This window comes from Crassostrea angulata, chromosome 5, assembly GCF_025612915.1.
Source record: "Crassostrea angulata isolate pt1a10 chromosome 5, ASM2561291v2, whole genome shotgun sequence".
Lineage (NCBI taxonomy): Eukaryota > Metazoa > Mollusca > Bivalvia > Ostreida > Ostreidae > Magallana > Magallana angulata.
The window spans coordinates 889399-913534 of NC_069115.1; the positions used below are offsets into that span (position 1 = coordinate 889399).

Consider the following 24136-nt stretch of genomic DNA (forward strand, 5'->3'; position numbering starts at 1 on the left):
AGGGCGAAAGACCTCTAATTGCTTGAGAAAAAGTAGTCCACTAGCTTATATAAGTTTTATGAAATTTTATAACGAAAGAGAACGGAAGAGAGTAATAGAAAATAAAATAAAAACAGAAACATGCAGAGAGAGAGAGAGAGAGAGAGAGAGAGAGAGAGAGAGAGAGAGAGAGAGAGAGAGAAAAGAGAGAAAAGAGAGAAACACGATTATCAAAAATACTTAGAGACATTAAATAATTTTATAACGTGGCTTCAACAGTCACATATCTCACCTTTTGCTCCTAGCTGACAGGAAACATTTTGAATTTTCTTAACGCTAGCTTATAACTAGTTGTTTGAATGTCGAATTGTGAAAACACAATGCATGGATATATAGCAAAGGAAAAAAACTGCATGGACATCTTATCCGCTGTGCTCTCTATGTCATATATTAAAGAATACACAAGGGACAAATTGAAAATAGGACACGATTTGTAAACACTGTCAGAAAACAACTTACTTGACAAAGGTAACGCAAATCATCCTACATAGTATTGCAAATGTCAACAAACACGTTCACACTAAATATTTATAATAACTCAGTACATAGAGTTTTTGTCCCATCAAAACCACTTTCTTACACAGACGTTTAAATATTTTGTTTAGAAAAAAGATAACTTGGTGTTTTAAAGTGACATCACATTGCTGTGTCTAGAGCAGAATGAAATAGCAGCGTTCAGATTTGCTTAACATCTGCGGGGGGAAAGTAGTTTTAAAGGGGCATGGTCACGATTTTGGTCCAAAATCATTTTTCCGATTTTATTCTTTACAATTCTTAAGTAAGCCATTTGTAATATGAAACCAACATTTGAGCGACATTTGTTGAGTAAAAAGCGAATTACAGAGCTTACAATTCTTTACTATGTAAACAAAGCTTTTATATACATTTTGAATGTTGAAATTAAAAGCCAAATTTTAGACCTTAAATGAATGTGTTAAACGTTAGGTAACTGTTTATTTATGCTTAAAATAAATAAGAAGATAAACAAATCAGCTCGTAAAATTTTTTTTACTGGTATATTGAACCTATGTAAACAAAAACTGGACACGAACCTTGTTTATATATCAAAGAATTGTTAGCTCTGTTTCTTGCTTATAACTCAATGAATGACTCTCAAATTCATTTGATCATTTGAAATGCAATTCTAAATCATTGTAAGAAATGAAAAAAAGAAAACTAGAATTTGACTAAAATCGTGACCATGCCCCTTTAAACTGAGTAGCAAAAAACAAAGGTGCAGCGCAGATTAGCAGAGAGTATTTAAAAGGTGAGAATGAGTATTTTGGTGAGTTTGGTTGTTAAATAATGGACGAATTGTAAAACCATTTTTTAATTGTGTAGATCATCGGTTTTTGTGAATAAATGTCTCACTTGATAGTCCTCAAAAACAAAACGCATATTAAGTTTTTACTGACTTACTACTATTACTTATCAGGATTGTTACTGACTGACTACAGAAATATATCGGGTTTATCAGTCTCATAGGCGAAGACAAGCTGTTTATGAAGCTGATCAATCTTATATATTTCTGAAAAAAGTCGGTAAAAAACCTAATACGTGTGTTGTTTACTACTCCAAATTTTTAAAGAACTTAAGGAACGCTGCTTTATCTATTCAAAATTCTGAAATGTCAAGATGAGTTATATTGCAGAATATTTATTCTCTCCAGACGGACATAAAGATATATCCGGCAGACACGTGTCAAGTGTAAACCAATGAAATTGTTACATTTCAGTCGGAAGTAAGACAAAGAAATGTACAGTGTCGTTTTGATCAAATCAATCAAAGTTGGCAAAGCAAAGGCGTAGCCTCGCCGTCTATGATGTTGATCAACCGATATATCTCTGCAGTCGGTCATTTACACATCTAATAAGTAATAATAATTCATAGATATTTCAGATAAACGAGAAGAGGAAGAAAGCAACACTGTCGCTCAAAAACAGATATGGACCAACCAAACCAGGAAACTGAGAGCGAACTTTTGGTTCACCTATTAACGAGTCTGTGTTTGAGTAATGGTAAGGCAGTTTGATTTTAGCTCTGTATTCTTGTGGATTGTTTTGTTTTAACATGGTTTGTCACATTTGGAAAAGCACATTATGTACAATTAAAGTACTGAAAACACTGAACAGCCCTAAACATGAAAGAAAGTTTTAGAAATAACTGAATCTTATCAAATTATATGTGGTGAATTATAACTTAATCGGAATTTGTCCGTTATTGTTAAATGCGCTTTATAGAAATCTGAAATGAGATAGATTTTGGATATCTTTTAGTTGAAGAATATATAAATCTTTTGTAAATGATTATACTTGCTGTCGTGTTACAGTGAAAAGAAATTGCTGATTACTTTAAAGAAGAAATATCACAATCACAGCTATTTGCATTTATTGTATGTACGTTTTTATTTTTTAAGCATAGAATGCTTTCATTTGACCATTTGACTGTAAGATCAATATTTCCAACATACAATATTTCCATCATACAATATCATAATATGCCATAAAACATGTTTAAAAAATGATTGATTTACATATTTGGCAATGTCTGAAATCGAAACTATTTGTACAGTATCGATTAGACCCAACCTAATACCAGAGTAAACCCCAACTAAACCCGGGGTTAAATTTTTGGGTTTACTTGGGGTTTACTCTGGGTTTACTTTTTGAAAATTTGGGTCCACACGGGGTTAACTTTGGGTTTAATCGGGGTTTGCTTTGGGTTTACTTTTAAATTGCTTTTGAGGTCAACTGTATGCACTGGAGTGTGAAGCAGACAAGTATTTAATCTTACCATCATACTGCTTGTAATTCTTACCCTATGTATATTCCGAATACACAGTTAGCGTCTGCTTTCAGGGGTATACTTCTGACTGGGTTTACTCTCTGTGTCCACTCTGGGTTTACTTTGGGTTTACTCTGGGTTCACTCTATTAAACCCGAAGTAAAACCAGAGTAACCACAGAAAGTAAACAGAAAGTAAACCCAGGGTTAAGTTGGGGTTTACTATCTGTTAGGTTGGGCCTGATCGGTACTGCAGCAATTTTATTGCTCGTGAGTTTTAAACATATTATGCCAATCTATAAAACAAAAGATTCTAATAAAGGGAAAAAATAAGATTATCGCCAATAACAAAGATCAGATTATATTTTAATATGTTTCTTTGCTAATTTCTGTAATTACATCTGGCAATCTTAAAAGCAAATAAGTGTTCAATTACGAAACTGAAATAAAAAGTAAAAAAGGTTTCTTCAAAAGTTAGTTAGATAATAGAGAGTTAAACGCGCGGGAAAAACCCTACAAATTCATCAAGACATGTTTTGTCTACATGCTATAAAGCTTTCTTCCCGTGGTGCTATGCTCAAAATGATTACATTTAACTCGTAATTTAGCTTTGGTGAGACCCCAGAGATTTTTTTTACATGCTTATATTCCTTTGTATTGAGTCGAGATACGTAAACAAATAAATATGGATTTGAATGTGTGATGTCACAGTCATCTCGCGCTATATTTCCCGTGATAAATCTAGAGGTGGATCAAACATCTGTTATGCGTGTACTGTAGCTATTTCAGTATTAATTTTTCTCTAGTAAGAGATTATATATTATATAGAAGCAAGATCATATCGATCTAAGAACTGTATTTGATAAGATCCAGTTTCTGCCCCCATGTTTTATAAATTAAAAAACCCCAAGATTTTGGTAAAATAAATAATAAATATACTTGTTGCAGAAATTCTAAAAGTGTGTTTTTAATATCGACCATTCCTCGTGCTTCTATGTCGCCACGTATATGGACCATTTTCTGCAGTTTCTCAAAAGCATGACAATTTCATCACTTTTTCTTCAGATTCAAGAATAGGGGTATAGAGCACAAATTTGCTCCAAAACCATTTTAACATACATTATGAATCATATTATTTTGCCTGTCATATTTAAAAATGGTGTTAGAGCAAACATGCGCTTGATGTTTTCTTTAAAAAACCTGATAGGAAATTCACCATTTTTGGCTAAAATACGTACTTTTTGTGAAATGAGCTTACATGTATAATTAACATATCATTACTCTATCATAACTTCAATTAGTCAATTCATCGTTATTAACATAAACTAAATTTATATTAACTAATATTTTGGAAAATATCTAAAGCTCTATTCTTATCTTTGAATTTTGGGGCATAAAAACACTTTATCTCGACATAGTTCTTATAAGCTAAGTTTGCGTTCATGAACACTAAGTACAGGAAGGCAGGAAATAAAAAAAAACATTTTTAACCTAAAGGCACAGTTAATCGCGCGTTATATGTCGGCCATTTTTGGTATAGCACCACGGGAGAAAACATTAGAGAGTATTATTGGATGTAAAAAAAAATGTCTTGATGAATCTGTAGGTTGAGCTTGTTCTTTTTTCCACGCGTACTGGTTCTTAGAGCTCGCCAATTTCGAGATATCAAGCAATATCACTTTGGCAAGACGTTTCATTCAATATGTATCGAAAATTGGGTACAGGTGCATTGATATTTTTTATCATGAATTTGTTAAATGTATTACATATTTAACATTAGCTCGACATAGTATGCGTAAACGAAAATCTCGTGCTCAATGCCGATAATGATATTTAAGGTACTCCACTACGCCTAAACTTGTACTCTTTAAGAAACCAACTCACAAGATAGCGATTCAAAAGTTTTATATGGTTTGAAAAATTTGGTTACGGTGGACTAGGTTTTTAAAGATGATATCGTTTTAAAAAGTCACACTCAATACCTGTTCATATTATAGACCTATTTCAATTATTACTTAAACACTTAACACACAACATAATGTATAAAACTCATTTTTCTCATCAATTGAATTTGAAATAAATCAGCATGACTAATTTTATAACACCATTAATGAAATTTATTGGTTATTAAATAGTTCTGGAAAAACTGTATCTGCATGCAGGATAGTTTGAAGATAAAAAGTTCTCCGTATTACATTGTTATGAGTTCCCCAGGGTACGACTTATTCAGAGTACGACTCATTAAGCATTCGCCCGTAGGTGTTCCCGAAATGCAAAAGACAAAAGTGGAAGTAGGTTTGGATTCATAGAAGGGGGCATTATATTATCTTGATAAACAAATACCACTTTTGTTGTAAAAACTAAGATAGTAAAATATTATAAAGGCTTCAGGTATTTTTCCCATATGGATTGTAGATCATTGAACAGGTAGAGGATTTGCCATGTGATGCAAATAACTGATCCAGGTGTAATACATGTATTTCCCATAAGAAAATATTGTTGAGGGGTGGGTTGGAATTCCCTCTGACTCAGTATATTTTATTGTACTTTTTTAATTGTTTTTAAGCTTTTTATGAGTGTTTTTATTAGGCTTTTTTCGTTCATCATGCCTATGATATGATATACGTAGTTTAAAATGTAATCCAAAGAAATAAGCTAAAATCATTTTTTTTTTATTTAAAATTAATTTCTACAGGTTATACAAAAACAAAACAGTTTTCATAGTTTGGATAAATATATTTAAAGTCTAAGTATTTATGAAATTTTTATTCATATCTGACTTTTTAAGGCATATCGACCTCTAGTTACATAGTTGTGTAGTTCATGTAGTTTATATTTACTTTATTGTGCATTTTTATAATTTTTAAGTAATCCAAACATTAAGACACTCACTGCCGCCCGGGATAGTGCCATATGTATAAATCTACATATTAAACTAATCACTTATTATGTATACATGTATGTAAATTAAAGAATAATGTTAAAATATACTAGCCACACTTATCTTTACATCATTTATTCATTATTTATTCGTTTGCTGAATAGTATTAATTCTCATTCTGGGAGCAAATAATAGGTTTTATTCTATTTAACTTCCTCCTCAAGGATTAATCAATCAATTAGTTTGTCAAATTACAATTACTTTGATTTATTTTAAAATGTAAATACTATTTTTTAATTACTTTGACGAATGTAATTGAATATATTTCATTTAATTTGCGTTAGTTTTTTAATCTTCTATAAAAAAAAAATACACGTATGAACCCCATTTAGATATACACGTAGAAGGTTTTATGTATGGTAGTGTTTATATGGTTTGAGTTCATTTTAATCATCATTCATATATTTTGCTTTGAATTTCAAACTTTTAACTTTTAAGATACATTTTTATGGACATTAAATATTCATTAAGTATCATTGATTTCATGTTTGTTTTCAAACAATTTTTTTTTTTACATTAACTAATTATTGAGCTTATTATATTATAACTACTATATATCAATTTATATTTCTTTTTTCTCTTTTGTTTTAATTAAATCATTTATTACTTTTTTCTTTATAAGTTAGTGATATGTCCATGTAAAACTTAAAAAAGTGTACACTATTATATTATAAATATTAATACCTTGATTTCAGATGGGAGACATTTTATGGGCTATTTTTGCCTGCTGTTCAGTCCACATTTACGTATATACTTATATGTATATTTTTGAATTCAATATTTCTAAATTAAAACTAACAAGTGGTGTTTCTATAGTGAATTTGTATGTCATATCTTTATTTTTTTTTGTATGTGAGTAAGGAATGAATGAGAGGGCGTGAACAAAATTAGACATTTACTTATTCTCCTGGGCAGCTGTTTACCATGCTGTTTTAACATATTAAACATTATGAAACTAATTATTGTATAAACACAAGCCATTTCAAACAGGTATACCCACGTTACATTATTATTAGACTTCGGTCACATTCTCCTGTCAACCTTTTATATATGTAAATGTATTTAATATTATTGTTTATATTTACTGGTACTGAAAAGGTGCACAGCTTATAATAAGCAAAAACCTGAACATAATATACCAATGTAAACTTTTAACTTGAAAAAAATTAATTGAAATGTAACTGGAAAGTAATTGAAAATACATGGCTTTTTAAAAATGTATTTTAAAACATTAAGTTTGTAAGAAATATGACACTTTTGTAAAGTTTTAACTTGAAAAAAAAGTAATTGTAATTGGAAATTAATAAACAAAATACATGATGTTTTTTCAGATGTATTTAAAAACATTGAATTACTTGTATTTGAAAGCAGACTTTAATACAAATTACATGTACTCCCAATTATTACCAAACATATTTTGCTCAATTACATATACTTTTGTCAATTACCCCATCCCTAGTAAATTGCACTTTAATATCAGCTGTATTTCAATGAAAAATGTTTCCTTTTTGAATTTAACAAATAAAATAAATAATTACCAAAAGTACTAACAAATAATGATTGACACCCTGTAATAAATATTGTTTATGTTTCATCAGGTAACATTCGCCTTAATCATGAAAACCTTAATTCTGCACCAGTGTTTGGAGCATACCAGAATTATGAGCCTGAGTTGATAGGAATATCATCTGTACATTGCCGTTATTCTCCTGGCATCCCTGTAAGCGCCTTCATATCACCATCACGACCACCCACAAGCAGCGGTATCTTCAATATTCCCAATTCTGGTAAGGTGACAATTAAACATTTTAGCTTCATTATAATGTGATCTATGACCGAGTTATTAGTAACTTCAAGGTTCTTTGTTAATGGATGTTTGAGGTACACCAAGGAATACTGAATCATTATTTGAGTATTATGAGATAATAAAATCGGTTGGGGCATGGTCAAATCCAATAAAGCCCAAATGACTATATGATAGATTTGATCATGCCTTGACCCAAATGGTTACCTCAGTGTATTTAAAGAATGCTTTCTAATTAATTATATTTATATTGGTGTTTTTTGTACGCTTAGATATGAACATATTGACATTTTTATGTGACTGTTTCTTTTAAACTATGCAGACCCTGCATCTAGAGAAATAATCTTTAACTCTAAGTTTACGGGAAAATGCCCTAGTGTCAGCTCTTACGGCTCTTTGTTTTCTTCCCGGGGTGTAGAGCAAAAGTTAAAGCCTTTGGAAAGTAATGATTTTTTTTCAGATTCGGTAAGAAATACACTAGAAACGTTAAGTACAGAACAAACTTTAGCGCTAGAATTTCCCCCATCTGTGGCTAGAAATGCATTCCGTACAAAACATCTAGATCGGAGTCCTTTAGTTTTCTTCTAAAACAAGTTAGATTGTTTGTTCTGCTGCAAGATTTCAAACTGACAATATCACGGACGAATTTTTTCCCCCATTATTTTGAAAGTTTTTTTGCGAGGGCCACATTGTAAGTACGGATGGTTTTGTTGGCCTCCTTCACTCACACCTAAGAGTTAGTATGGGTAAGAGATAAATTAAGAGCTGTGATATTGTTTTCGTTTTGTTCTAACTTGTGATGGTCCCATGAAAGACAGAGTGACATAAGTTCTTTTAGGCATATCTTAAGGATGCTATTATATATATATAGATATAGATATAGATATATAGATATACGATATTTTGGATATTAGGGGGTAATCTTCCTCGATTTTCTGTCAATGTCTTTGAATGTCACTCCTTACAATACTACATTTTCACAGGTTAGTTTTTAAAATCTATGCATGAGAATATAGTACTCAGACAAAACAGAGTACTAGCAGTTCAAAATTTGTAAACACAAATTCACATGTAAGGAATGATGAAATAAACCAAGAAAAAATTATGTTTGAAATGATCCTCAATCTGAGTAGTCTTCATGAATTTATCAAATTTTTATGCGTTTCATAAACAGACACATCATTTCATTTTAATTTTTACAAACCTATTTTTGAAGAAAAAAGTTGTCTTTAGTTGTTTGAAAAAAGAAGAGAACTCTTATTCCAAAATTTCTATATTCAAAAATTTTTGATTTAAATTCAGGGTTTTACCATATTTTATTTATTCTATGTTTTAAATTATCTATGATTGAATATATTATTAAAAAATGATAACGAAATAAAATGACATTTAATCAACTTTAAAATGTGAAGTTTTAAATTCAATACATTTATTTAATTTTTACGTAATGTATGTCTGCATCCACATGAGCCGCCAGAAAAGTTACAGTTGAGATTAAATAGTTGAAATTTTTGTGTTGACTGGAGAATTTTTCTCTGACCATTTTTTAAGGGAATTTATTCTTAGTATTTACAAAATTACATAAAAACCTGCTTTATAGTGCAACGTATTAAATTCTCGATCGTCTGCTTGTGCACTTAACGAGGCCGAGTACAGAACGAGTACGCACGCTTTCGCGCAGCGTTTGATTTGTATTGTGACGTCATCTTTTTGCTTTGTTGACGCGTGATAGTTTCAACTGCAGATATTCAGCGAAATTTGTTGAAAATGACTCGTTTGATGCGTAAAATTGATATTATATTGTGTCGAAGTCTCGAAATATAAGCTATATTTGGGCTCGGGTCGAAAACGTGAAGAGGGTTCAGCAAGCCTAGCCCTCTCTCACGTTTTCTTTACCCGCCTAAATATCGATTAATTCATTTATTTCAAGACATAAACCATGTATTTTATATTAATGACCCTTAATATGTGATGTTATATATTTATTTATTACTTAAATATGTCTGAATGTTTTAATACATTGTAATACAATAAAGAACACCATTTCAGTCTTTGTCGAATAAAAAATAGTCATTATATGACAAACTGGGAAATTGGGCATACAAAAATAACTTGGATAAGACCCCTGGAACAAACCAGGAGATAACAGGGTTTTTTTATTTGACCATTTGATGCCTTTTAGACACACATGTTTCGAGACACTAAATTGTTAATTTACTCACTGATGACGTTATGGATGAATGTTGGGTTGAATTGATTTCAAAGCAATGTTAACAAAATCTAAAATATAACAAAATCCTAGGACTCCTATTAAATATTTTGAGCATTTTTTTAGGAATGAATTTGATCATACCTATTTCATATGATTTAGCATAACTCGGGTCAATTTACGCTTATAAATTGCAAAGTGGTTTAATTTTTTGTGTAGGATTGTCAAATATATTTGAAATTCACATTATAACCATACACAGAAAAATCAAATGAACAAAACGTGTTGAGTTGAAAATAAATCAAGTAAGCAAATAAAAAGAATTATAAAACAGAACGATATGATCAGACATGAAGACATATATTAAAATGGTATTAACTTCATGTTTTGAGTAATATCTATTATCATCTAACAATAAATGAATTATCAGTGACAAATTTTAATAGTACATATATGTCATGTACATTATTAGCTCACCAGGAGGAAACCCGTCGTGTTGACGCTTTTATGCAGTTACCTATGGTCCGAAACGTCTTGAGTACAGGTGTTGATCGAAACCTAGTGAGATACGCTATAGAGGGAATGCTTAGAGAAACAGGTACGGGGGTTCTTTATAAAGTATTTGATAAATATCACTCTGATAATGATATAAATATGTTATGAAGCTAATAATACTTCGACTGCCCTGTGCGTATATTTCAAATGTAGTTAAAGTTTAAAAAAAAAAAATAAATAAAACTTTGGAAACAAGCACAAAATTTATCCTATCAATAATATCAATTCTATTGATTATCATTTTAAAAATTTAATTCTTGTGTAAAACAAGTTTTACAAAATTAAAAAGAATATACATTATATTGCATTTTCGTTAATTTACATTGATTTATATCACGAAAGGTTATTCAATTGTGGGAATTTATTGTGTCGGTTCAGTGATTAAAACGATATTATTAAAGAGATGTGTACTAAAAAACAAGAACCAATGGGTCACATATCTCACTTAAGAAGCAGTGTGCACATGTGCACATCAATCCCTTTGCTTGTTTGCTATTTCGAATGTTAGTCTTTGCAACAATATAAAGAATGCGTTGAATATATTTCATCGGACACAAAATCAGATAAATTTGCACACCAAACGGATACATGTATTTTTAATGATTTAATTTTGTTGAAAAGACAATAGTTTTTTTTAAGGAAATCTTATGACTAAAAATTTTACCCCTGTCTTTATTCGATACTGTTATTTAAATTTAAAACTACATCATCGTGCTTCACGGAGAATAACCAAAATACCATCTTATCATAGTGTTTGTAAATTATTTGTTTCAATAACAAAAATAAAATTATTATATTAGTAAGGTCTTATTTAAAAAACAACAACAAAAACAACATGATATTTTCATGATATTTTAAACGTCTTTGTTTTCTAAATTACTTTTGTGATTTGCACTAAGCTTCATTACCAATCAGACCCGACCTAACACGAGAATAAACCTTATTTAAGCCCCGGGTTTACTTTTGAGGTTTACTTGGGATTTACTCTAGGTTTACTCTTTGAAAATTTGACTCGACTAGGGGTTTACTTTTATCTTAACATCCTACTGCCTGTAAGTCCTGCACTTTGTATATTCCGAATACAAAGTTAGCGTCTGACCTGGTTTACTCTCTGTGTCCACTCTTGGTTTACTTTCGGGTTTACTCTGGGTTAACTTTGGGTCCACTCTAGTAAACCCGGTGTAAATCCAGAGTAACCCAGAAAATAAAACTGGAGTTTAGTTAGGTTGATCTGATCGGTACTGAAGGTGCAGATATAACTTGTAAACGTAATTAAATAAATGACGTCATTTTGATTATTTTGTTCCCAATGTGCACGACACGTTGAGAGATTGTCTGAAATTGTTATTTTACAGTGAAAAAATAAATGAATTTTGCTAAGATGAAAGCTTCTAAATATCAACAATAACTTTTTTTTTTAAAATTTTTTTGATGCAGGTTTATCTCATCATGAGTTATTTTCACTAATGAATTAGTATTGGTTATCACCTGTGAACAATGAAACATCTTTCATCAACATCATTTTGCCTTTCATTAAAACCCCAAAGCAGGTTAACCACTATTAAAAGTATAATAACTATATGTGCAAGTAAAAATGTTTTTCTTGTTGAACTTTTTATTAAGGATACATTATACCCACATCATACAGACATCGAATCTTTTGTAAGAAAAAAAAACATATAACGCGTAAAATAAATAAATATCAACTTTCTTCCTTTTGATTACCTCAAATAGAATGACTTTCGTCATTTAAGTAGACGTTATTTTAACAATATCCAAACAATATTCTACGTTGACAAAATGTTACATTTGTAATTTTAAATTAGATGCATGTGAGGATTGTAACGTGGGTACATAGAAGGTATGCATTGTAGATTTTTTTGTAGTCCATTTGTCATTTTTATTTGTTTTTAGCTCACCTGAACCTAAGGTTTAAGTAAGCTTTTATGATCACCCGTTGTCCGTCCGTCCGTCCGTCCGTCCGTCTGTCTGTCCGTCCGTCTGTAAACTTTTCACATTTTCAACTTCTTCTCAAAAACCACTGGGCCAAATTTAACCAAATTTGGTACAAAGTATCCTTATTGAAATGGATTTATAAATTGTTAAAATAAAGGGCACAGCCCTTTTCAAAAGGGAGGTAATTGCGAAACAGTGAGTATATGGTGCATGTCTTTAAAAACCTTCTTCTCAAGAACCACTGCACCAGAAATGTCAATTTTTACACAAAAGCTTGCATATATAGTGAACATTCTAAATTGTAAAAATCGTGACCCCCGGACCAAAACTGGGACCCCAGGCGGGTTCAAAGTTTAACATAGAAATATATAGGAAAATGTTTAAAAGATCTTTTTCTCAAGAACCACTGCGCCAGAAATGCCAATTTTTACACAAAAGCTTGTTTGTATTGTGAATATTCTAAAATGTAAAAATCCTGACCCCCCGGACCAAAACTGGGCCCCCAGGTGGGGTTCAAAGTTTAACATAGAAATACATAGGAAACATGTTTTCATGACTTTTGTTCCATTTATTCAACTAAATTGTGCACCAAAAAACCTAACTGTGTCTCCTTGATTATTGACAACTCATTCCATAAGTATATAAGGTTGTTTAATCAAGAAATGACGGATGAATACGATAAGGTGTTAAAATTCACTAAATATGATTTCAGTTTATCGCTTACATTTAATTTAAATGGATACCGTGCGCGATAAAAATAAAAATTAATATGTAAATTGATTTGTTATCGGGCACGGTCTCCAAAATAAATGTAAGCGATAAATTTATCATTTGATTTTGTTGCAATATTGCAGCTAGTTTGGTTGAGCATTATAGAAACGGCAGATCAACGCACTTGGTGTGGATTATTTATAAACAACCATACCATAGATAATCTTGTTTTACACGGGAATTGAATTTTTTAAAAAGTATGTTTTATTATAATTAGGGAAACGCTGTTAATGTGTTTCCCTCGTATACAAATAATGAACCCGTATGCTCAAAGAGTTCAAAGTGTTTAAAGGGACATGGTCACGATTTTTAAATTATTTTTCCAATTTTAATGTTTACAATGCTTCATTTAGGCATTTTAAAAAGGCAACCAAAATTTGAATGTCATTCGTTGCGCTATAAGCGGGTTGCAGAGCTTACAATTCTTTGCTATGTAAACAAAGCTTTTGTTTACATTTTGAGTGTTGAAGAGAAAATTCTATTTTAGACTTAATAAGAATGTGTTAAACGTTAGTTACTGTTTATTTATGCTTAAAATTAATAAGAATATAGACATATCAGCTTGAAAAATATGTTTACTGGTATATTGAACCAATGTAAACAATAACAGGGCACGAGCCTTGTTTACATGACAAAGAATTGTGAGCCCTGTATCTTGCTTATAACTCCACGACTGACTCTCAAATTTCATTTTATCAATAGTAATGCATTCCTAAAACATTGTAAATAATAAAAACAGAAAAATAAATTTGACCAAAATCGTGACCATGCCCCTTTAAAGCAGAAAGAAGATTTTTTAAACTTTTGAAATTTCTTCGATTTTTGTAACCATGATGAGTTATGATTCATTGTATTACAAATGCATCACTACGTATTTTATATATACTGAGTATACAATCACATGGTAATGTTAAAAATGCATAAAAAATATAGTTGCATATTGTGGTATTAATGGACTTATTGTACGTACGACCTAACTTAGACAGCGCGTGCACGGATCTCTATCTCGCGGGATCCCTGGTCGAGGACGGTGCATGGCGAGGGCTATTGTGAAATCTTGTTGATGAACCCATGTTTTATGTGTATTTGTATCTTGTCTGCTTGGCAATAAATACTATAATATGTGCTAATATAGTTACACAAAATATTTTTAGTCTGATATTATTTGACATACGACTATTGGTACAGAAATTTAAATTAGTGATACCTATTTTAAAGAAAATGTCAGCTCAAGGCGTTCTGGCCTTTGATATGTATAATGGCGATTCTAAATTGTAAAAATCGTGACCCTCAGACAAAACTGCAGCCCCAGGCGGGGTTCAAAGTTTAACATAGAACTACATATGAAAAATGTTTAAATATTTTCTTCTCAAGGCAAAAATGCCAATATTTACACAAAATGATGTATATATAATGAAGATTCTAAATTGTAAAAATCGCGACCCCCAAACAAAAAGTGGGGCCCCTGGAGGGGTTTAGATTTTAACATAAACAGGAAAATGCTTTAAAATCTTCTTCTAAAGAACTATAATGCAACTGTTTGGGATGTTACTATGCATACATGTACATCCTTAAATAATGTAGATTCTAATTTGTAAAAATCGTAACTCCCGGACAATCGATGGGCATTAAGAGGGGTTCAAAATTTAAACATTTTAAAAAACATTAAGGGAAAGTTTAAAAATGTTCTTCTCAAAAACTACAATGTTATAGTTTGTGGAATTTCTATGCATGCATCCTTCACTTATGTAGTTTCCTAATTGGTAAAATCGTGACCCCCGGACCAATACTGAGGGCCCCAAGAGGCGGTCAAAGTTTATTATAGAAATTTAAAGGTAACATGTTGAAAAATCTTCTTCTCGAGAACTACAATGCTTCAATTCGGAGATTACCATCATGCACACAACATTGGATTATGAAGGTTCGGCAGTTTTAAAATAGTGACCCCTGGACTAATACTCGGGACCCAAGATGGGTTTAAAGTTAAATGTAGAAGTATATTTGGAAAATGTTAAAAAATCTTCTTTTCGAGAACTACAATGCATCAATTTGTCAGATAACTATGTAAGCATCCTCAAATAGTGTAGATTCAAAATTATAAAAGCCGTGACCTCAATCTAATACTAGGGCCCCAAGAGGTGTTCAAAGTTTAGCATAGAAATATATAGGGAAAATGTTGAAAAATCTTTTTTCTAGGGAAAGTCAATGCTTCAGCTTGTGATTTTACTATGCACGCGTCCTTAAATAATGTAGATTCCAAATAATTAAAAATTAAGCACTGGACTAATACTGTGACCCCAAGATGGGTTCAAAGTTTAACATAGAAAGATATATTGAAAATGTTTTTAAAAAGTTTTTCTCGAGAACTATAATGCTACATTTTGTAAGATTACTATGCAAGGATCCTCAAATTGTGTAAACTTAAATGTAGTGGAACCAAGAGTTATCTTTCTTGATGTTCTGTACAGTATGAGAGTTATTCCTCTTGAAGTGGAAATCTTCTACGTTCAGTTTTTCAGGCTGTGTACGTGCGGTCCCATCGCAGTGCTACATATTTTCATTCCTATGTTACTATTTATGTTGTTCAAGCCAACCATAAACTTTGGACCAATAATGGGTCCCCAGAAAGGGGTTCAATGTTTAAAATAGAAAAAAGCATATGCTACGAAATGTTATGTTACAAGGAACTGCTGTTCATGTGAGCGATGTGGCCCATGGGCCTCCTGTTGTTTTTTGTTGTTTTTGGGGGGGTTGAGCAAAATATTGTTCAAAAGAATATATGTTTATATCAATTTTTTGTTAAACACCTTTAACGTATGATAGAAAAGGGTAGTACAAGTATATTTGGTTTTTGTTGAATTTCCATACTCCTCTTAGCCTGAATAAATTATGACTTCTATAATACGTAATACTTCTGCAGATGGAATTTACTATAATATAGCCTAAACAGTTTTAAAAAATATGTAATATGAGCCTGAGGCTCAAGAGGGTGTCATATAGCATTACTTTATCCGAGTTCAGCGAGGCATAACATTCAAGATCTCAATTCAAAGATTTTAACAATAGAGTATATAATCATGTAACATCAATGTATATCCCACCCATATATAATCCGCTGTGAGGAATTTATAACAACCATAAAACACTGGGTTGGGAGAGATATTATAACAAAAATAGGGTGGGTATATGATACCCCCTAGAGCCTCAGACTCATATTACAAAGAATGTCTCTCATCCTTCAAATACCCAACCGTATGCTTTGATAAAGAAACATTCCATTACACATCGCCTTTCGGCTCTGCGAAGGTATCATATTGTATATTTAAAGTGTTGTCACATATAAGCAAGTAAACAGCACAAACAGTTATAAAGATTAAAAAAGGTTATTTAATCTCAACTCAGATGAAATTTATCAAGTATAACAAATCAAATAGCACAATATATGTAATCACTTAAATTGCAATTTTTCAACAGTCAAGTATATAAGCAGCAAAATCATTATTATTGACTGGCAAGTCCTTATGGTGGATCTGAATGAATGTTTTGGTAGAAGTCCAGTTAGCAGTGTCCATAATGTATTTCATTAATACACCGGACGAAAACGCTACTGACGTTGCAGTTACTCGAAAACTATAAGCCCTATACATGGTTGAATCTATTTCCAGATGATAACACAGTCTTTAACTATCGAGCTACAGTAGTCACTTTACTTTATGTTTATATGAAATTAGCAAATCAGAACACTTGCGGAAATCTTTTGTTTTATCCAAATAATGATAAACACTCATGTAATCAATTAAACAATAAATGCTTTCTTTGCTGATTCATGAGGGATATGAAGGTGGTGACATTGCAGAAAAAATACATAACCCGCGTAAGCGGGTTTCAATATATGTATTTTTTCTGCTAAGATCGCTTCTTGGAGACTTGTATCTAGTCTAAACTGCTATTTTCTGTCCAAATATATTTAAGGTATACGTTTACTCAGAATCAAAAAAAATTCCACTGATGATAACGAAACACCATCTATTGTGTGTTAAAGACCGATTATGGTAGTGCTATTTTTAACTTTCAAAAAAGTAGGTCAATGACCTACTTTTTGAGATATTGGTCATTGAATATTTTTTGAAAATTTAAGAAAAATCCCTAAAAATTTTACACTATGATTGAGATTTTCTGAATTGTGAAAATAATACAAATTGCTAAACTATTTTATAAATGAAATACAGTTTATGAATGGCAGTGACACTAAACAGACACAAACATTAAGTTTTCATTCACAATTTTTATAAATATTCCATTCCGAATTTTCTCTAACAGTTTTCAAATTCCTACCCTTTTTTGATTCAATTTAACAAAAAACTGAATGATGATAATACTAAAAGATTGATAGCATTAAACTAGGTATATTGACCTCACTCTGCAAGCATAAAACTTATATGAGGTCAATGATCAAAATTTTGGGATATGGCGTCTTTTATCTTTTTTAAGCATTTTTCAATATTTTTGTAATCTGTGTCATTCGATTATCTAAATGAAAAAGTGAGATAAAACCAGCAGAGAATATGCAAATTCATGTTGACAAACAAATTAAACCTTAACTTTGAATATTTCAGTACTACCAAAAATATTATAGTTAAAAACAAAATTTGAAAATTTTAGTCCGAATTTCCTCTGTTTTTCTAAAAGTTCAACTTTGTTTGAGCCTAATTCCATAATATAGTAAAAATATCGACTGGTATGTCAATAATATTTCGTTTCATGAATACTTTTAGTGTTTAGAACAAATTTTACTCATGACATTGAACTTTATAAGAATCCGAATTTGAGAACTCAAACCCTGAGTAAACAACATCCTTAATCGACACATTTGGACGATTTTTAAAATATACAAATCTGTAATAAAAGTGCAATTAAAATAAATGAAGGGGACATTTTCCAAGATAATTCCATTCACAGTTTATCATATATTACTCGAAAAAATATACATAACGATACTATTTAATGTTTTTATCAGTTAAAACACTTTAAATTTCACTGAATAATCCAAAAAATATAATTCTCTGTGTAGGTTCTAAGATTGATTTCTTCAAATTAATAGTAAATCCAAGTTTATCTAATTCACTCAAAATTAACTGAGTTTCATTTTTACAGTCACTATATTTCTTGTTGGATTTTGAAATGTTTTGCTTCTTTTGCTAATAATACATCCACTTCATTTTGGACAAGCACAGATTCCCTCTTAGTAAAAGATATCTGCTTTGTCTTTCAAAAAATCCTGTAACCTTTAACAGTTTCTAAAATCCACTTGTCACTAGTAAACTGTCTCCAGTATTGAGTGATAAGGGCTCTCACCTTATTATTCGCTGGTTCTGATAGCCTTTCTTCTGACTCTTGAACTGACTGGTGTATCCCGTCATTTAATATGGTCTGCCTCTACGAGGTATGTATTGTTGTACCCTTGGTAACCTTGGTATTGGTTTTGATGTTTGTAACATTGTTAAACAGCACCCAGAAAGTTTAAAGAATTTGACCTGCACTTGTGGGAATTAAATAAACTCTGACCCTTTAGAGAACTTAAAAATGTTTGTTCAGGTCACCCCTATCTTTCCGTTTGGTTGTGAGCTGCAAATTTTCCTGTATCGAAGATTTAAAGAACTCTTTAATTCATTTTTACGTTTCATTGATAAATTGTAAAATCAATACCCAAACAGACTTATGGTGTCGGACAGCATGGCCTTTGTTTTCTGAACATAAAAATCTTTGTCATTTGTCAGCTGATCTGCTAGGAAAACAATTGGAAGTAACCCATGTGTCATATATTTTTGTATTTCTTGTAAGGCGAGGTCGGATGAATGTGCTTTTTTGTTCATTACATCACAAATTTCTTTGTTGACCCTCGGAACTTAGAGGTAATTACAATTCTCTGGCCTTTTATACCGTTTAGCTATTTCACCCATGACTTCTTTGCCAGACTTAACAGAAACAGCTGCATTTACAGTCTTAGCCAAACCAGTCCCTATTTTTGGACATCCTCTGGGTTTAACTGTGGGATATCCCAATCATCAACAGAACTGATTTGCCCTGTGTTCCCAGTATTACTTGGAACTTCAAATGCATCTTTAAATGCTATTTAGGGATAAACACCTACATGGGAATCAAGATAACTAAAATCAAAACTATCTATAGCATAATCATTTGCATCATCTTGATTAAGACTCACAAACTCTGTAGGCCTCGTACTAGTTGCACTCGGTTGATTATGACTACATCTTTGTTCCGTAGCATTTTCATTATGGCTAAAACTTCCCGCCATACATTGACCTACGTTTGTCAAATTCTTAACAGATTCAGATAAGCATGAAATAGACTTTAAAATCGAGTCTATACCAAATGCTGATTTAAATGAGTCAATATCAAGACAGGGTTCCGTTTTTCGCTTCTTCTTTTTTTTTGGTGAAATGCTTTTAGACGCCTTCGAGCTCGCCTCAGATGTTTTTTTTCTTTTAATTCTTCACCATACAAGGGATTTACCCCTCGTACTTTTGGAGCTAGTCTGTATTTTGTCAGCATTATCGGGGATAACATCGCTGACAAAATTATTATACGTGTTTTCCCTTAGTGACAAAACATCATCCATATCCGACATAATTCTACCGGCCGTTAAACAACCCTATTGTCAACGTGACTGTGTATACTTGTAAAATAATACAGGAAAGAGAACCAGAACTTCGTTCTTTGTATACACAAAATAAGTTTTAATGTCTGGACTTTGTCCTAGAAAGAAGATACCTATTATAACACATGTATGTAATACACAGGTCTGAGTGAAATTTACGTTATACCCGCTCAAGAAAAAGAATAATGCCGCACGAGGCACAGCGGTTTATAAAGTGGTGGTATACACATTGCTGTCTCTTGATTATACTCTATTGTTAAAATCTTTGAATTGAGATCTTGAATATTATGCCTCGCTGAACTTGGGAAAGTAATGCTATATGATACCCTCGCAGAGCCGGAAGGCAATATGTAATAGAATATATTGATAAAGATCACTTTTTACTGATTCACACACAGCATTAATTACTCATTACACTATAACATATTGATACACTTTATTTGAATCAACAAAACATGCACACGTGTATTTCAACACATTAACACAATCCAAACAGTACACATAAACACGTTACCACTACGATATGGATCATCCAAACCATTATAGACAAAATATAACACTCATTGTGTTAATGGAATGTATGATTAAAGCTTCTACAGTTTATTCATATAAAATGTTATTAGAGATGCTTACATGTACAAATAGTTTGAAGTAACTGTAAGTAAACTAGGCAAGCTAAAATTTAAAAAAAAAATGGAAAAGGAAAACCTGAATTTATTAAAAACTTTTTTTCAAGTTGTATTTTTTTATTTTCATTTACAATAAATAACGTTCAATAAAAAAATATAATTCAAAATAAAATATATCAAAGCAATGAATACTTTCGCTTCCGACAGGAAACTCTTTTCCATATTCCAAAATCACCTATTCGGATACTATACTGTCCGTCTGTCAAAATTATCGAAAGAAGTTTTTTTTTTTATACGCGTTGAAAGACGGTCTTATTTCTTTGTTTTACGTAACCAGTTTCAAAACAGAATTGAAAGACAATAGTGATCCAGAAAATCTTATGACAGTCTGTTATTTGAAAATAACAAGAAATGTAAATCTGATAGGTATATGATAAAACGTCTGATTAAACAGAAAGTACTCAATTCGTAGGTAGCTCTCCCCCACAAATATAGATTTGAAAACTAATAATGTGCTATGATCTGGAAAATCGTATTACACTCTGTACGTTCATAAGTATCAGAATATGAATATTTGATGGGGATGAAAACAAAATATAATGATAACATACAGTATTCAAATTTAATTGTCAAATTGTTTTTAAATACTTACATGTACAAATCTCTCTCTCTCTCTCTCTCTCTCTCTCTCTCTCTCTCTCTCTCTCTCTCTCTTGTTGACTTAATTTACATGGTATTCATTAGTAACACTCATCCTCAACGGAAACAATTCAGATCTTAAATAGTTCAATAAAACTGAGAACATATTTGAAATTAGAAATATTTGAAATATTAAATATTTTGCAATTATTTTAATTTTAAAACTAAAATTCATCTTCATTTGCATGGTTAGGTAAGCGAATTATAAATATAGGCCAGATTGGTCATTGGTTCGGAATATATTAAATATGTTTTCATTAAATTTTTATCAGGTACCATGTTCCGTGATGGTGAAGCCCTGATGAATGCAGTCCTGAATTTTGAGCAAAGTCGTGAAGTGGTAAATACACCATCTTTCGTCAGGGAACCCCATCGAAACGCCTCACCATCATATTCCCAAAATGCTGAGAGTCGACGATCAAGATCTCAAAATCCAGGTAAAATGAAATACGCTAGAACATTTTTAACTATATTGATTCATATGCCCTACCTCCCAGGGTATTATTTCCAGAATTTTGAGCAGAGTCTACGCAACAAATCAATGTACATTAAGTAATTGAAATTGTTAATATGAAAGTTTCTTTTTCTACGTTCCAAAGATCAATCTAGGGTCATCTGGATTTCAATATGATGTATACAGATTTTCTGGCAAAGCTGGTAAACGGACATTTTTGAAACTCTCCTCGGACTTAATATTATTTTTATCAATTTTGTGAAAATTATCCCGAATTTCATTGTGTTCCTATTTTTGATGCCTTCAATTTTTGTATCATATGTTCAACTTTTGAGGAGGTTTGATTAAATCAATCTCAAAAAACTGAAGGCATGTGTTTATTTTATAATTTATTATTAAGCATCCTTTATATATCTCATCTAGATTTGATTTTTACGTAAGGTTTTGTGTATGTTCATATTTTTTTCTGTGGTTTTAGATCTGGAAACGGAGAATAGTAGGTTGAGGCAGTGCAACGTATGTCTGGAGGCTGATGCTTGTATCCATTTCAGGCCCTGTGGACACCTTTGTTGCTGTGAAGCATGTGCCAATCGTGTAACTACGTGTCCCTTGTGTAGAGCAAACATTCATGAGAAGTTAAAAACTTATTTTTGCTAAGTTTCTATTGAACTAAGTGCCATGTTAATAAAACGTGGGGTTTTTACCGAAAAGGAGAGGTATTTGATGATATCAACAACAAAAAGGCAAACATATCATAGCATATAAAGTAGCATTAAAAAATTTAATATCATTTGTTTAATAGTTTGGGGTTTTCACGTACAAATCGGTGCAGTTATCATAGGTTTTTTTTTATTTTGCAGAACGTTTTAATCATTATATTTTATGTAGCTTAGCTTTGTGGAATGTATTAGAATTTTGATTAATTTGACAAAAACTTCACAAAATCAATAAAAAGAAAATTAATCCTATTTCAATCTTCTAAAAAGGTTTATGTTTCTGAGTGATTTTTTATACTAAAACTTTTTAAGGTTGCTATGTGCTACTGTTATTTTGTCGAATAAGAGAAAAATAGTTTCTAGAAACATTTTTAAATTAAGACAAAAAAGATATGTTGTGCATTAAAAAGTCAACTGTATACGTATATTTCTAGGTAAACGTAAGACTCTTTTTTGGCTATCTTATAATACTTTTCCATAAGTTGATTATGTATTTTATTGTGCGTGTTCAACGTAAGGTAAATATTATCAATTCGATTTTCTAAATATTTATCTGCTAAATGGAGTTGTTCGTTCGATACAAGCAACTTTTAGTAGAATGATTACTTCTGATCGCCTAAATACATATTTACAGAATTTTTCAGCGTTGTTTTATTCAAAAATTACGTGAATGATTTACTTACTCTATGTTCGACAGCAAATCAAAAGCATATTTAAGTCTCCATTTTCTCAAACAAAATAACAAATTGAAACAAAATATGTATTTTAACTGAAATAGTGACTTGTTATTGTCAGTAAAGTTGCAAATGAGAGATCGCCCCTTAGACATAAGAAGAAACGGTTCCAAACTAATGCATGCTTGATAAGTAAATGATAGTAACCCAACTATTTTATATTCCAGATTACATGTAATTTTCTTTTTAACAACTGCGCTTATTTCACCTTACACGTATAGATTCAGCAACAAAAACTTACATTTGACACTGAAATAATAGTTATGATTTGATACTATCTCATTTTATCATATTGTCTCAACTTCTATGGTACAATCTCTTTTCAAGACTTTCTATTGATTAACGTTTCATGTAAGAGCTTAATAAAGGCATTTGATATTTTCAGAAGCTGTGTTATATGATATGTAAAAATATTTTCTGTTAGAGAAAGATGTTCTCCGACTCCACAACATGTTAGTTCGTAACTGTAACACCATTCAAAATGGAGTTTTAATAAAAGTAATTATTCTTGTAACATTCCTTATTATGTAATTCTATTGTTAAGATTGCACACGCTTATATATCTATATCTATATCTATATCTATATATATATATATATATATATATATATATATACATACATTCTTTTGGTTACACTGACATGCTTGAACGCCTTTATATGTAATCTCTTTACCTATGTTGTTCTCACAAATAAACATATTCAATATCCATTCAAAGCAGTTTTACTCTATCAACATTTCAATCGAAGTGGTTCGTAAAAACATTTAGCTCATTTTATTTAAGCAAACGACCCAGCAGTACACCGCTCATTTTATTAGCTTAACCTACATAACTCAAAATTGTTTTAACTGAACATTAAATACCAGCAAATCAGAAATTTTTGAATAGACCTAATAATAAACCACCGCAAAAGGACAACATTGATATGGTCAAATATCTGACCCCCACTTCTACTTATTTTTAAATTGAATCGTATTGAAATGAAATCTATAAAAAACTATACACAGGATGTCAATTACGTTACGGTATCCAACTCTTACTTGTAGTATCAATGATTTCTTGTGATATATATCATTTAAATCTGCATACAAAACATATCTTAAAAATAAAGAGAAAAAAAGGGGTCAATTTTCATCCCTCTAAGTGATGACCCATTTGAGTTTTGC

General features: G+C 31.2%; 1 protein-coding gene across 2 annotated transcripts; it reads left to right on the plus strand.

The window, feature by feature from the left end:
- Positions 1-1937: 1937 nt before the first annotated feature.
- On the plus strand, positions 1938-23512 carry LOC128186207 (death-associated inhibitor of apoptosis 2-like). Of its 2 annotated transcripts, XM_052855993.1 has the most exons (5): positions 1938-2057; positions 7362-7550; positions 10249-10374; positions 21338-21502; positions 21998-23512. In XM_052855993.1, exons 1-5 carry the CDS (start codon positions 1985-1987, stop codon positions 22174-22176), a joined length of 732 nt encoding a protein of 243 aa, XP_052711953.1. In that variant the 5' UTR covers positions 1938-1984; the 3' UTR covers positions 22177-23512. The 2 variants fall into 2 exon arrangements, with proteins under 2 accessions (XP_052711953.1, XP_052711954.1); XM_052855994.1 differs by lacking the exon at positions 10249-10374.
- The last annotated feature ends 624 nt before the right edge of the window (positions 23513-24136 follow it).